Below are 12,234 nucleotides of genomic sequence, written 5' to 3'. Positions count from 1 at the left end.
GATCCCATTAAATTCCTATGGGAATTCTCACAGGATTTTCTTTATTTACAATGTCATAGCTTTTGTAGGAAAATCAAAGAAATCTATAAAATGACTGCTAAGCCATCTATAGGATGTATGTAAAAAATCCTTCATAATCTGAGAAAATATCATAGTATTATATGGGTTAAATAGATTACAAAATTGTACTATGATGTATTCTCAACCATTTTAAAATATTATGGGAAAAATTATGTATAAAGTGGTTAACATAACATACATAATTATAAAATTATGTATAAAGTCCCTCTTGTTAGAAAGAGGGACTTCCCTGATGGTGCAGTGGTTAAGACTCCATGCTCCCATGTAGAGGGTGCAGTTTGATTCCTGGTTAGGGAACCAAGATCCCACATGCCACATGGTGTGGCAACAAAAAAAAGACATCATGGTAATACCGATGGTGCTGAGTGGTAGGTTTATGCATGATAATTTGCTGTATTTTTCTAATTTTTAAGTAATGTTTTATATATTTCCAGAAAAAAAAAATCAGATCTTTTAAAATCTAGTCATAACAAACAGAAAACTTTAAAGCATTGAGAATTGCTATTGCTGTTAAGCATGAAACAGACTTGAAACTGCATTTTACAGCCAATTTAAGCCTACATTTTCACCCCAGTCAGAATTATGCTGCATGAGTGGTACCATATGAAAAGAATTCAGGAGATAATTTTCATCATTCAGAAATTTATAATATAGTACTGTATCAGGTATCCCAGTTCCATACTACTTTTTTAGGAGCATTTACAAGTAACATTTTTTTCTATTAAGTAGCATGATTTCTTTTAAAAAATTTATATATATTTTTCAGTTCAGTTCAGTTGCTCAGTCGTGTCCGACTCTTTGCGACACCGTGGACTGCAGCATGCCAGGCCTCCCTGTCCATCGCCAACTCCTGGAGTTTACTCAAATGAGTAAACTCATGTCTCATGAGTAGACTCATGAGTTTACTTATGTCCATTGAGTCGGTGATGCCATCCAACCATCTCATCCTCTGTTGTCCCCTTCTCCTCCTGCCCCCAATCTTTCCCAGCATCAGGGTCTTTTCTAATGAGTCTGTTCTTCGCATCAGGTGGCCAAAGTATTGGAGCTTTAGCTTTAGCATCAGTCCTTCCAGTGAATATTCAGGACTGATTTCCTTTAGGATTGACTGGTTGGATCTCCTTGCAGTCCAACGGACTCTCAACAGTCTTCTCCAACACCACAGTTCAAAAGCATCAATTCTTCGGCGCTCAGCTTTCTTCACAGTCCAACTCACATCCATACATGACTACTGGAAGAACCCATAGCCTTGACTAGACAGACCTTTGTTGGCATATAATATTTTTAAAAGGAAAGAAAAAGTCGTGATCACTGTAAAATTTAGTCTCTTTTTTCCTAATAAAAACATTCTCCCTCCAGGTGCTCACTGAAGCGGGGCACAGGTGAGACCTGCAAGGTGTGGGAGGTATTGGTCTAGGTGGTGACTGTAGGGGTGTTTGTGTAGAAAAAGTAATCAAGTGATCTGTATATTTATGGCCTATGCTTTTAATTTTTGTGTGTAAGTTATACTTCAGTTTATTTTAACAAGGAAATTTCGTGAAATATTTCTCCCTTCAGAGTTAATGTTTTATTAAAATAAATAGTTAAAATAGGGCTATGTTTTTATAGCCCTATATTTAAGAACATGCTCTCACATTTTTATTTCTCCCTGCTTTAGAAACACGTATCGCATGATTGAACAAGATGACTTTGACATTAACACCAGGTTACACACGATTGTCAGAGGGGAAGATGAGGCAGCCATGGTGGAGTCAGTAGGCCTGGCCCTTGTGAAGCTACCAGATGTCCTTAATCGCCTGAAACCTGATATCATGATTGTTCATGGAGACAGGTTTGATGCCCTGGCTCTGGCTACATCTGCTGCCTTGATGAACATCCGAATCCTTCACATTGAAGGCGGGGAAGTCAGTGGGACCATTGATGACTCTATCAGACACGCCATAACAAAACTGGCTCATTATCACGTGTGCTGCACCCGAAGTGCAGAGCAACACCTGATATCCATGTGTGAGGACCATGACCGCATCCTGCTGGCAGGCTGCCCTTCCTACGACAAGCTGCTCTCCGCCAAGAACAAAGACTACATGAGCATCATTCGGATGTGGTTAGGTATGTGTCAGACTGTATTCAGTCTAATGGTGCTTTTGTCCCACAGTTTGGTTATGTTTCAGTCCTTTTGGTAACTGTTGTACATTAGCAGTTGGAAGGCTAAAATTTTATTCATAAATCTTGCCCTGTAGTATGACTTCACCTCTCTGAGACTCATCTTTTCTAAAAGATAGGCTTAATGGACTGAATTTTTGAAATCTATGCTATTTTTATATAACAGAATGCTTTTCATCTGTTAAATACAACATTACAGGTGAATATTTAGTTGCAGGGACAGATCCTGACATATCAAAAAGGGAAAAAAAGGAAGCTACAAATTGTATAATGTGATGCTATTTTTATAAAAAATAATAGCATAATAGAAAAGTTGGTAAGTACACCAAATCATTTATAATATTTACTTCTGGTTAGTAGAATTATGGGTATCTTTTTTCCTTTGTTTTTTTAGCACAATGAAAAAAATTAATTTTAATGCCTTTCTTACAGACTTGTTGAAATACTCAGATAATGTTGAAAGCAGTAAGCCATAAGTACTTATAAGGGATTATGATTATTGTTAAAAAGCAGAAGTCATAGTTCTACGATTAGAGTTTGTTAGCCCTGTAAATAAGCCTTAAGGAAGGTTGTTCATTTATCTTCAGATCAATGATCTAGATTCCTGGAAGTTACTTTTTGCTAATCAGAGGCAAAGAAAAAAGGTTTGCAAACAATGTCAGTTGGTTAATTTATAATGAGTGTACTATCTTGAGGCTAAATCAGAACTAATTGTCTGTTTAGGTATTTAGGACTCTCTGTTAAAAGGTAGATCAGTTGAATAATGATAATAAATTGATCTAGTGGTTGTATAATTTAAGATTTTAAATCCAGATCACATTAGAACAGGAATGAAATTGGATTTTTTTTTACTCTATAGTTTAGCCCATTTTGTGTATTTCTTACCCCTGGACAGATTCATAGCTGTAAGGGAACCTGTTGAGATAATGCTGATGTAACAGACTTCCATCTCTCAGTCTCCCCTTTCTTTTTTAATTTTTTAAATATAAATTTATTTATTTTATTGGAGGCTAATTACTTTACAATATTGTATTGGTTTTGTCATGTATCAACATGAATCCGCCACGAGTGTACACATGTTTCCCATCCTGAACCCCCCCTCCCACCTCCCTCCCAATACCATCCCTCTGGGTCATCCCAGTGCACCAGCCCTGAGCATCCTGTATCATGCATTGAGCCTGGACTGGAGACTCGTTTCACATGTGATAATATACATGTTTCAATGCCATTCTCCCAAATCTTCCCACCCTCTCCCTCTCCCACAGAGTCCAAAAGACTATTCTATACATCTGTGTTTCTTTTGCTATCTCTCATACAGGGTTATCGTTACCATCTTTCTAAATTCCATATATATGCGTTAGTATACTGTATTGGTGTTTTTGTTTCTGGCTTACTTCACTCTGTATAATAGGCTCCAGTTTCATCCACCTCATTAGAACTGATTCAAATGTATTCTTTTTAATGGCTGAGTAATACTCCATTGTGTATATGTACCACAGCTTTCTTATCCATTTGTCTGCTGATGGACATCTAGGTCCTTGCTATTATATACAGTGCTGCAATGAACATTGGGGTACACGTGTCTCTTTCAATTCTGGTTTCCTCAGTGTGTATGCCCAGCAGTGGGATTGCTGGGTCGTATGGTAGTTCTATTTCCAGTTTTTTAAGGAATCTCCACACTGTTCTCCATAGTAGCTGTACTAGTTTGCATTCCCACCAAGAGTGTAAGAGGGTTCCCTTTTCTCTACACCCTCTCCAGCATTTATTGCTTGTAGACTTTTGGATCGCAGCCATTCTGACTGGCGTGAAATGGTACCTCACTGTGGTTTTGATTTGCATTTCTCTGATAATGAGTTCATGGATCGGAAGAATCACTATAGTGAAAATGAGTATACTACCCAAAGCAATCTATAGATTCAATCCAATCCCTATCAAGCTACCAGTGGTATTTTTCACAGAGCTAGAACAAATAATTTCACAATTTGTAAGGAAATACAAAAAACCTCAAATAGCCAAAGCAATCTTGAGAAAGAAGAATGGAACTGGAGGAATTAACTTGCCTGCCTTCAGGCTCTACTACAAAGCCACAGTCATCAAGACAGTATGGTACTGGCACAAAGACAGAAATATAGATCAATGGAACAAAATATAAAGCCCAGAGATAAATCCATGCACCTACGGACACCTTATCATTGACAAAGGAGGCAAGAATATACAATGGAGAAAAGACAATCTCTTTAACAAGTGGTGCTGGGAAAACTGGTCAACCACTTGTAAAAGAATGAAACTAGAACACTTTTTAACACCATACACAAAAATAAACTCAAAATGGATTAAAGATCTAAACATAAGATGAGAAACTATAAAACTCCTAGAGGAGAACATAGGCAAAACACTCTCTGACATAAATCATAGCAGGATCCTCTGTGACCCACCTCCCAGAATATTGGGGAAAAAAGCAAAAATAAACAAATGGGACCTGGTTAAAATTAAAAGCTTCTGCACAACAAAGGAAACTATAAGCAAGGTGAAAAGACAGCCTTCAGAATGGGATAAAATGATAGCAAATGAAGCAACTGACAAAGAATTAATCTCAAGAATATACAAACAACTCCTGCAGCTCAATTCCAGAAAAATAAACGACCCAATCAAAAAATGGGCCAAAGACCTAAACAGACATTTCTCCAAAGAAGAAATACAGATGGCTAACAAACACATGAAAAGATGCTCAACATCACTCATTATCAGTCTCCCCTTTCTGCATGCTTCCAAGCAAGCATTCTTGCACTCTGTTCTGGTTATACTGTTAGCTTTTTATGTTTTCTGAAAAACTTGTTAATGAAAGAAAATAACCCTTATAAAGCAGAATACAACAAATTTGTAATTGCAGGGCTTCAGGTTCTATTTGGAACCATTTAAGCAGTTTCTTCTACAGAAGCAGAAGATTTTAAGACGAGGTGGCAAGAAAACACAGAAGAACTGTACAAAAAAGATCTTCATGACCCAGATAATCACACCCAGAGGGTGTGATCACTCATGTAGAGCCAGACATCCTGGAATGTGAAGTCAAGTGGGCCTTAGGAAACATCACTACGAACAAAGCTAATGGAGGTGATGGAATTCCAGTTGAGCTATTTCAAATCCTAAAAGATGATGCTGTGAAAGTGCTGCACTCAATATGCCAGCAAATTTGGAAAACTGCACAGTGGCCACAGGACTGGAAAAGGTCAGTTTTCATTCCAATGCCAAAGAAAGGCAATGCCAAAGAATGCTCAAACTACCGCACAATTGCACTCATCTCACACGCTAGTAAAGTAATGCTCAAAATTCTCCAAGCCAGGCTTCAGGAATACATGAACCATGAGCTTCCAGATGTTCAAGCTAGTTTTAGAAAAGGCAGAAGAACAGAGATCAAATTGCCAACATCTGCTGGATCATGGAAAAAGCAAGAGAGTTCCAGAAAAACATCTATTTCTGCTTTATTGACTATCCCAAAGCCTTTGACTGTGTGGATCACAATAAACTGTGGAAAATTCTGAAAGAGATGGGAATACCAGACTACCTGACCTGCTTCCTGAGAAACCTGTATGCAGGTCAGGAAGCAACAGTTAGAACTGGACATGGAACAACAGATTGGTTCCAAATAGGAAAAGGAGTGTCAAGGCTGTATATTGTCACTGTGCTTATTTAACTTCTATGCAGAGTACATCATGAGAAAGGCTGGACTGGAAGAAACTCAAGCTGGAATCAAGATCGCTGGGAGAAATATCAATAACCTCAGATATGCCGATGACACCACCCTTATGGCAGAAAGTGAAGAAGAACTAAGGAGCTTCTTGATGAAAGTGAAAGAGAAGAGTGAAAAAGTTGGCTTAAAGTGCAACATTCAGAAAACTAAGATCATGGCATCTGGTCTCATCACTTCCTGGCAAATAGATGGGGAAACAGTGGAAACAGTGGCTGACTTTATTTTTTGGAGCTCCAAAATAACTGTGGGTGGTGATTGTAGCCATGAAATTAAAAGAGGCTTACTCCTTGGAAGGAAAGTTATGACCAACCTAGACAGCATATTAAAAAGAAGAGACATTACTTTGTCAACAAAGGTCCGCCTGTGGTTTTTCCAGTAGTCATGTTTGGATGTGAGAGTTGGAGTATAAAGAAAGCTGAGCGTAGAATTGATGCTTTTGAATTGTGGTGTTGGAGAAGACTCTTGAGAGTCTTTTGGAGTGCAAGGAGATCAGTCCTGACTGTTCATTGGAAGAACTGATGTTGAAGCTGAAACTCCAATACTTTGGCTACCTGATGTGAAGAGCTGACTCTTTTGAAAAGACCCTGATGCTGGGAAGGATTGAGGGCGGGAGGAGAAGGGGACGACAGAGGATGAGATGGTTGGATAGCATCACCGACTCAATGGACATGAGTTTGGGTAGACTCCAGGAGCTGGTGATGGACAGGGAGGCCTGGCATGCTGCAGTTCATGGGGTCACAAAGAGTCGGACACGACTGAGTGACTGAACTAAAGCAGTTTCTCTGTGAAAAGAAGAATGACAAAATAGCCAAAACCGGATTTTTTTTTTTTTTTTAAGCCAGTGGGGGAAAAGAAGACATTTTCTGCAAAGCTTTTACCTGCTTCTTGACCTGCAATTTCTGATGTCATCCTTCTCCTTATAGGAAAAATAGCATTGGGTAAGCCACTCAAACATGCAGCTTTGTAACCAGAATATTAATAAATAACAGCCCTAATAAAAATATTAGAAAAGTTAAAAAGACATGTTAACATTTCTAATAATGAAAGAAAACCATAGTAAATATAGAAGTTTTGACACAAAACCAAGTAATGGTACCATAATAGAAAGGCTTTAAATAAATGCTTTAAATGTGTGGAAGGACTGAAGCTGCTGAGTTCTGGAGACAAAGGCAGATAATGTCAAAGTCCTACATCACATCAAGGAACCAGTGTGGGATTTGCACAGAATATGTTATTGCTAGGGATGGGTAGCCGCAGCTCATTGTCCTGTGTTTCCTTTTTCCTTTTTTTTTTTTTTTTAAGATGTCTAGTTTTTGCTCTTCTGTTTTCCTTTTTTAATAAAGAAACTGCTTAAATGTTTCCATATAGAGCCTTAAGTTACAAAGTGCAGTCCTGCTTCATTCTGCATTATAGGGTTATTTTCTGTATACTACAAATATTTCTCAATCACACTTAAAGTCGAAGATAAAGAAAAGCTCTCATGGGGTAAACTGCTGGAATTTTTCTTCCTCTTCACCTTCCACTTGCTCCTTAGCAGTAAGTTGTGTAGAATGATCCTCTGCGTGGGACCACAAAAGCTCCATTCATCCCCACTCTCAAAGAACAACTGCTACCAAAAAAGGCACAGAGATCAGAGAGACTCATCCAGTAAGTGTTCTCAAGACAGAGTAAATCGGCAGACTGAACTGCAAGAAAAACCATGGGCTGAGGGGGGCTTGTGACAAACACACTATTTCACTACAGCTTGTTGTATACATTTCCTTTAAGGTTCTTAGCAGTCAGCCTTGGGGAATCATGAATGAATAACTCAACTACTGCATTAAAGGTTGACATCATTCTTCTGTTTGCCAGTCACAGATGAGCTAATTCACATTGTAGAAGCAACACATCATAGTGGGACTAACTTGTACCTGCGGCCAGATTGCAGCATACACATGATGTTTCCATATCTGTTACAGCAGACACCTCTTTAGTTGGTTTTCTTCTCCCCAAGTTTTTAATTCTCTTTGCACTAGTTTCTTTCTAATGGCCCTGATCTGTATCTAACAGATGGCCTGAGTTTGTGTTGACGGCATCTTTATGTTTTTGATAGAGTCTCTTAGGCCTTTAGACCTTTTTTCTGCTTTGTACCAAAATGTAATGATGATATCCCCATGCCACCCCCAGTTTAGAACATGATGGGTCCAATAATTTTTTTAAATAAAATTTTGGAGCCTGTAGTCTTTTGAATAATACTGAAGATTCTTAGTAACAACTCTGTGTTACTATTACATCATAAAAAATAACTGCTACTGGTTGAATTTGGATTAATGATAATCATAGTTCATGATAAAGTTGTTCATTAAAATTAATATCACAAAGAAATATTTTCTTTCATTAAAACTTAGTGAGTAGGAGCTTCCCTGGCGGCTTAATGGTAAAGAATCGGCCTGCCAATGCAGGAGAAACAGGTTTGATCCCAGGTCTGGGAAGAGCCCACATCCCACGGACCACCTCTGCACCGCAGCTACTGAGCCTGTGCTGTAGAGCCCAGGAGCTGCAATGATTGAAACCCGGGTGCCCTAGAGCCTGTGCTCTGCAACAGGAGAAGCCTGAGCACCACAATGAAGAGTAGTCCCCGCTCACTGCAACAAGAGAAAGCCTGCATGAAGCAATAGCAGTTGCTGCCCAGCACAGCCAAAAATAAATAATTTTTAAAAATTAGCAAGTAGAACTAATTTCCAGTTCTATGGGATAATATAGGCACTGTTGCAAAATGGTTTGTATTATTTGACATAGCACTCTTCATCCAAATTTTTACAGTTCACATTTTTGCTGAGGAACTGTCCTTGAGATCCCTGGGGATGAGTGAAGCCTTTCTAGTCTTTTGAACAGAGTTAGAAACACTGGCATTCTATTGAATCTGGTGAGTGAGAGTGGGGAAGCTCCTGTGCATTATATGAAATTTATTTAATGTTCAGTCAGTCTCTGAACCCTCTGATTTGCAACACATTATTACTCATTGACGATAAGTCATTAGAAACACCAGTTAGAAACTGGAAAGAATCGCATTTTTCTAACACTTTGAAATATTTTGGATTTTAAAACAATGAAGTCTAGTGTCTGCTATTTAAAGTTTTATATTTTGTTTGTGGTAGCAAGCACCTTTGTAAAATGTTAAGTTTGCTGAAGAATCCTTGGACTTGTTGCTAAAAGTTCTTATTGTTAGATCCTAATTTGGATGCCCTGCTTAGATTGTGACAAACTGTTTTTTCCTTAGAATTTTTAAAAGCATAGACCTGGGGGTCTTGCTCTTCAGAAATTGCTTCTTCCTCCTGTAAGATTCTTAATTAATGAAGCCATGTGATTTGATTTTCTTTAAACAGGTGATGATGTAAAACCTAAAGATTACATTGTCGCACTTCAGCACCCTGTGACCACTGACATTAAGCATTCTATAAAAATGTTTGAATTAACATTGGATGCACTTATCTCATTTAACAAGCGGACCCTAGTTCTGTTTCCAAATATTGATGCAGGTAATTGAACTTGAAAATATTCCACCTACCTTTCCAGTTTTTTGCTTCTATCATGTCTTCTTTTGACTGACATTCCTGTCCTGCTCATCTTATCATTGAAGGCCATTCTATTCTGAAATGTATTCTGATTTTCAAAGGGTCATGACCAATTTTTCAGTAGATTGAAGAGTTTGCAATATTATTGTCAAATCTAGTAGAAACTTAGTAGGAAAGAAATACTTCTAAATCTCCACTCTATATTTTCATGTTTAGTCTCTTCCCTCCAGTTTCCATTCATGAGAAAATGCAGTAGCCAAGAGATATAAACCTTAGAAGTTGAGTTGACCACAGTAGAATAGCCATTAGGTATTTCTTGTGAAAATTTTTCCTTTATCTTGTAAACCATTTAACAGTTGGTTCTTTCCATAGGAAGCAAAGAGATGGTTCGAGTGATGCGGAAGAAGGGCATTGAGCATCATCCCAATTTTCGTGCAGTTAAACATGTCCCATTTGACCAGTTTATACAGCTGGTTGCCCATGCTGGTTGTATGATTGGGAACAGCAGCTGTGGGGTACGAGAAGTTGGAGCTTTTGGAACACCTGTGATCAACTTAGGAACACGTCAGATTGGAAGAGAAACAGGTATTTACCTTTATCTTTCAACTGACTAGGCTTACTACATTTGTTTGCATTATTACAGGTATGCATGTATCAGTGCTGTCATATGTGTTTATGAATAAATGAGTAAATGAGGTTAATGACCAACTGTAGCCTGAAACCTGTAGATAGCACACATATTACCAAAGTTTTTAGGGCCCTTCTTGTATTTTTATTGTCTTTGTAATAGCAGAGCTAAAAGTTTCTTAGTTAATTATGGTCTTTAATAGTTGTGTTTGAGAATGTGATTGAATTGTTTAAGTATATGAATGCTAGCCTTTCATCTTCCTGGGTCCAGTAAAATGAAGGGAATCAACAATACCCTTACACTCCTGGTTTGAGCAGTGGGGGGTTCTCTTTCCTGATATGGAGGACCCTGAGGAAGGACAGTTTGGGAGGGGGTAGAATTAAGAGTTCTCTGCGCTGCGCTTAGTTGTGTCCGACTCTTTGTGACCCCATGGCCTGCAGCCCTCCAGGCTCCTCTGTCCATGGGGACTCTCCAAGAATACTGGAGTGGGTTGCTTTTTCCTTCTCCAGGGCAACTCCCTGACCCAGGAATTGAACCAGGGTCTCCTGCATTACAGGAGGATTCTTTACCAGCTAAACCACCAGGCAAGCCCAAGAGTTCTCTGATGGCCATGTTAAGTCTGAAATGCCTTTTAGATATTAGAGTGGAGATGGTGGGTTAGCACCTATATTGTTCCAGGAAGAGCTGAAATTGAAGATACAAATTTGAGAGTGATTGGCAAATGGGTGGTGTTAGTTAGGATATCAGTTCAGCTGCTGTAACAGACACAAGAAAATAGTGCCTCAAATAGATTTTCTTTGTTTCTCACTGGTAAGTCATCAGAGACTTAGCTTCCATCTATCTTTTTTTTTTTCTGTCTTCTTGATGGTTGCTCCAGCTCTTGCTGTCACTTGACACATTGGCACATTTTAGCCATTGGGAAAGGAGGAGAGGGGAAGATACCCTTCCCTCTAAAAGCACAACTTGGAAGTTGCAAGTATTTCTTCCTACATCCTATAGAATGTTGTCACGTGGCCACATCCAAGGGAAGCTGAAATTTATGTATAATCTTTAACTGGGTGATCAGATGTCAAACTAAAAATTCTGCTACTGATACAAAGGATATTGAGGATAATGCCACACTCTGCCAGGAATGATACTGACATTTAAAACCAAGGGTGAAATGAGATTACCCAGAGGGGATCATGTAAATAGGGAAAAGAATGGAGCCCAAGACCAACCTCTGGAGTCTTTCTGATGAGGAGGGAAGAGCCAGGAAGAAAGACTGAAAAGGAACTACCAGAAAATCTGGAGTGTGATATTAAAGCCCAGAAAAGAAAGGGTTTCAAGGAGATGGTGTTGAATGATGCTGAGAGTTCAAGTAAGACATGAACAGAGAATTGAACACTGGATTTGGCACCAGGGTTGTCTAGCAAAAGCAGTGTGTCCTTTCTGCTACCACACTTAAAAACACATGCCCTCCATCCTTTCCTTCTTGCCTTCTTTACATGGGAGGGTGTGGGGTATGGGGTCACCCCTGCCTGTCCATTGCTCAGCCTTCTGTGTTCTAGATCCCCACCCTCCTGCTTCTCAAGGACTATCAGTCATCCTTTTTCTTCCATGTTGCTTCCTTAGCATTTAAACATGCCTGGGCCTCTGGTATGTTAAAACTATAAAACAACCCCTTCTCTCACCCAACAACTCTCCCCAGCCACCACCCTTCTGCTCTGCTCTTCTTCATAGCCAAGTCCGTTAAAAACATGTCATTGTCACTGTATTTACTCCCTCAAATTGGTCAGAAAATGTATGGAGAGAATGTGACTGTATCAACAGCTGACTGGCTTATCTGACTGATACCCTGGCCTGACCAGCTGATCCAGCAACTGGCTGAGTAGATGGAAGTCAGGGCAGATGAAGAGAGTGGATGTGCTGGATGACTTTATGAATGACAAGTGGATACTGGATTAATTACTTTATTTATTTCAATAAAGAAACCAAAGTTTGATTTATTGTCTTTGGGAATAAAGGAATCTATGGCCCTCAAATATTTGATATATGGACATATTTCTGCGAGTGCTTGCAAA

General features: G+C 39.0%; 1 protein-coding gene across 6 annotated transcripts in view; it reads left to right on the top strand.

Moving 5' to 3' along the window:
• The window catches only part of GNE (glucosamine (UDP-N-acetyl)-2-epimerase/N-acetylmannosamine kinase), a 58,579-nt gene that overhangs the window by 31,628 nt on the left and 14,717 nt on the right, over nt 1–12,234 (top strand). For all 6 annotated transcript variants that reach the window (XR_009738071.1, XM_061425641.1, XM_061425642.1 and 3 more), the window contains 3 exons: nt 1,736–2,187; nt 9,355–9,507; nt 9,916–10,128. Coding sequence is in view for 5 of the 6 variants with exons in the window: in XM_061425641.1 (XP_061281625.1) it covers nt 1,736–2,187; nt 9,355–9,507; nt 9,916–10,128 (818 nt within the window). In the remaining variant the exon portion in view is untranslated. The remainder of the gene's footprint in view (nt 1–1,735; nt 2,188–9,354; nt 9,508–9,915; nt 10,129–12,234) is intronic.

Source organism: Bos javanicus, chromosome 8 (assembly GCF_032452875.1).
Source record: "Bos javanicus breed banteng chromosome 8, ARS-OSU_banteng_1.0, whole genome shotgun sequence".
In the NCBI taxonomy this organism is placed as follows: Eukaryota; Metazoa; Chordata; class Mammalia; order Artiodactyla; family Bovidae; genus Bos; species Bos javanicus.
This window is presented reverse-complemented; position numbering and strand designations above follow the sequence as displayed.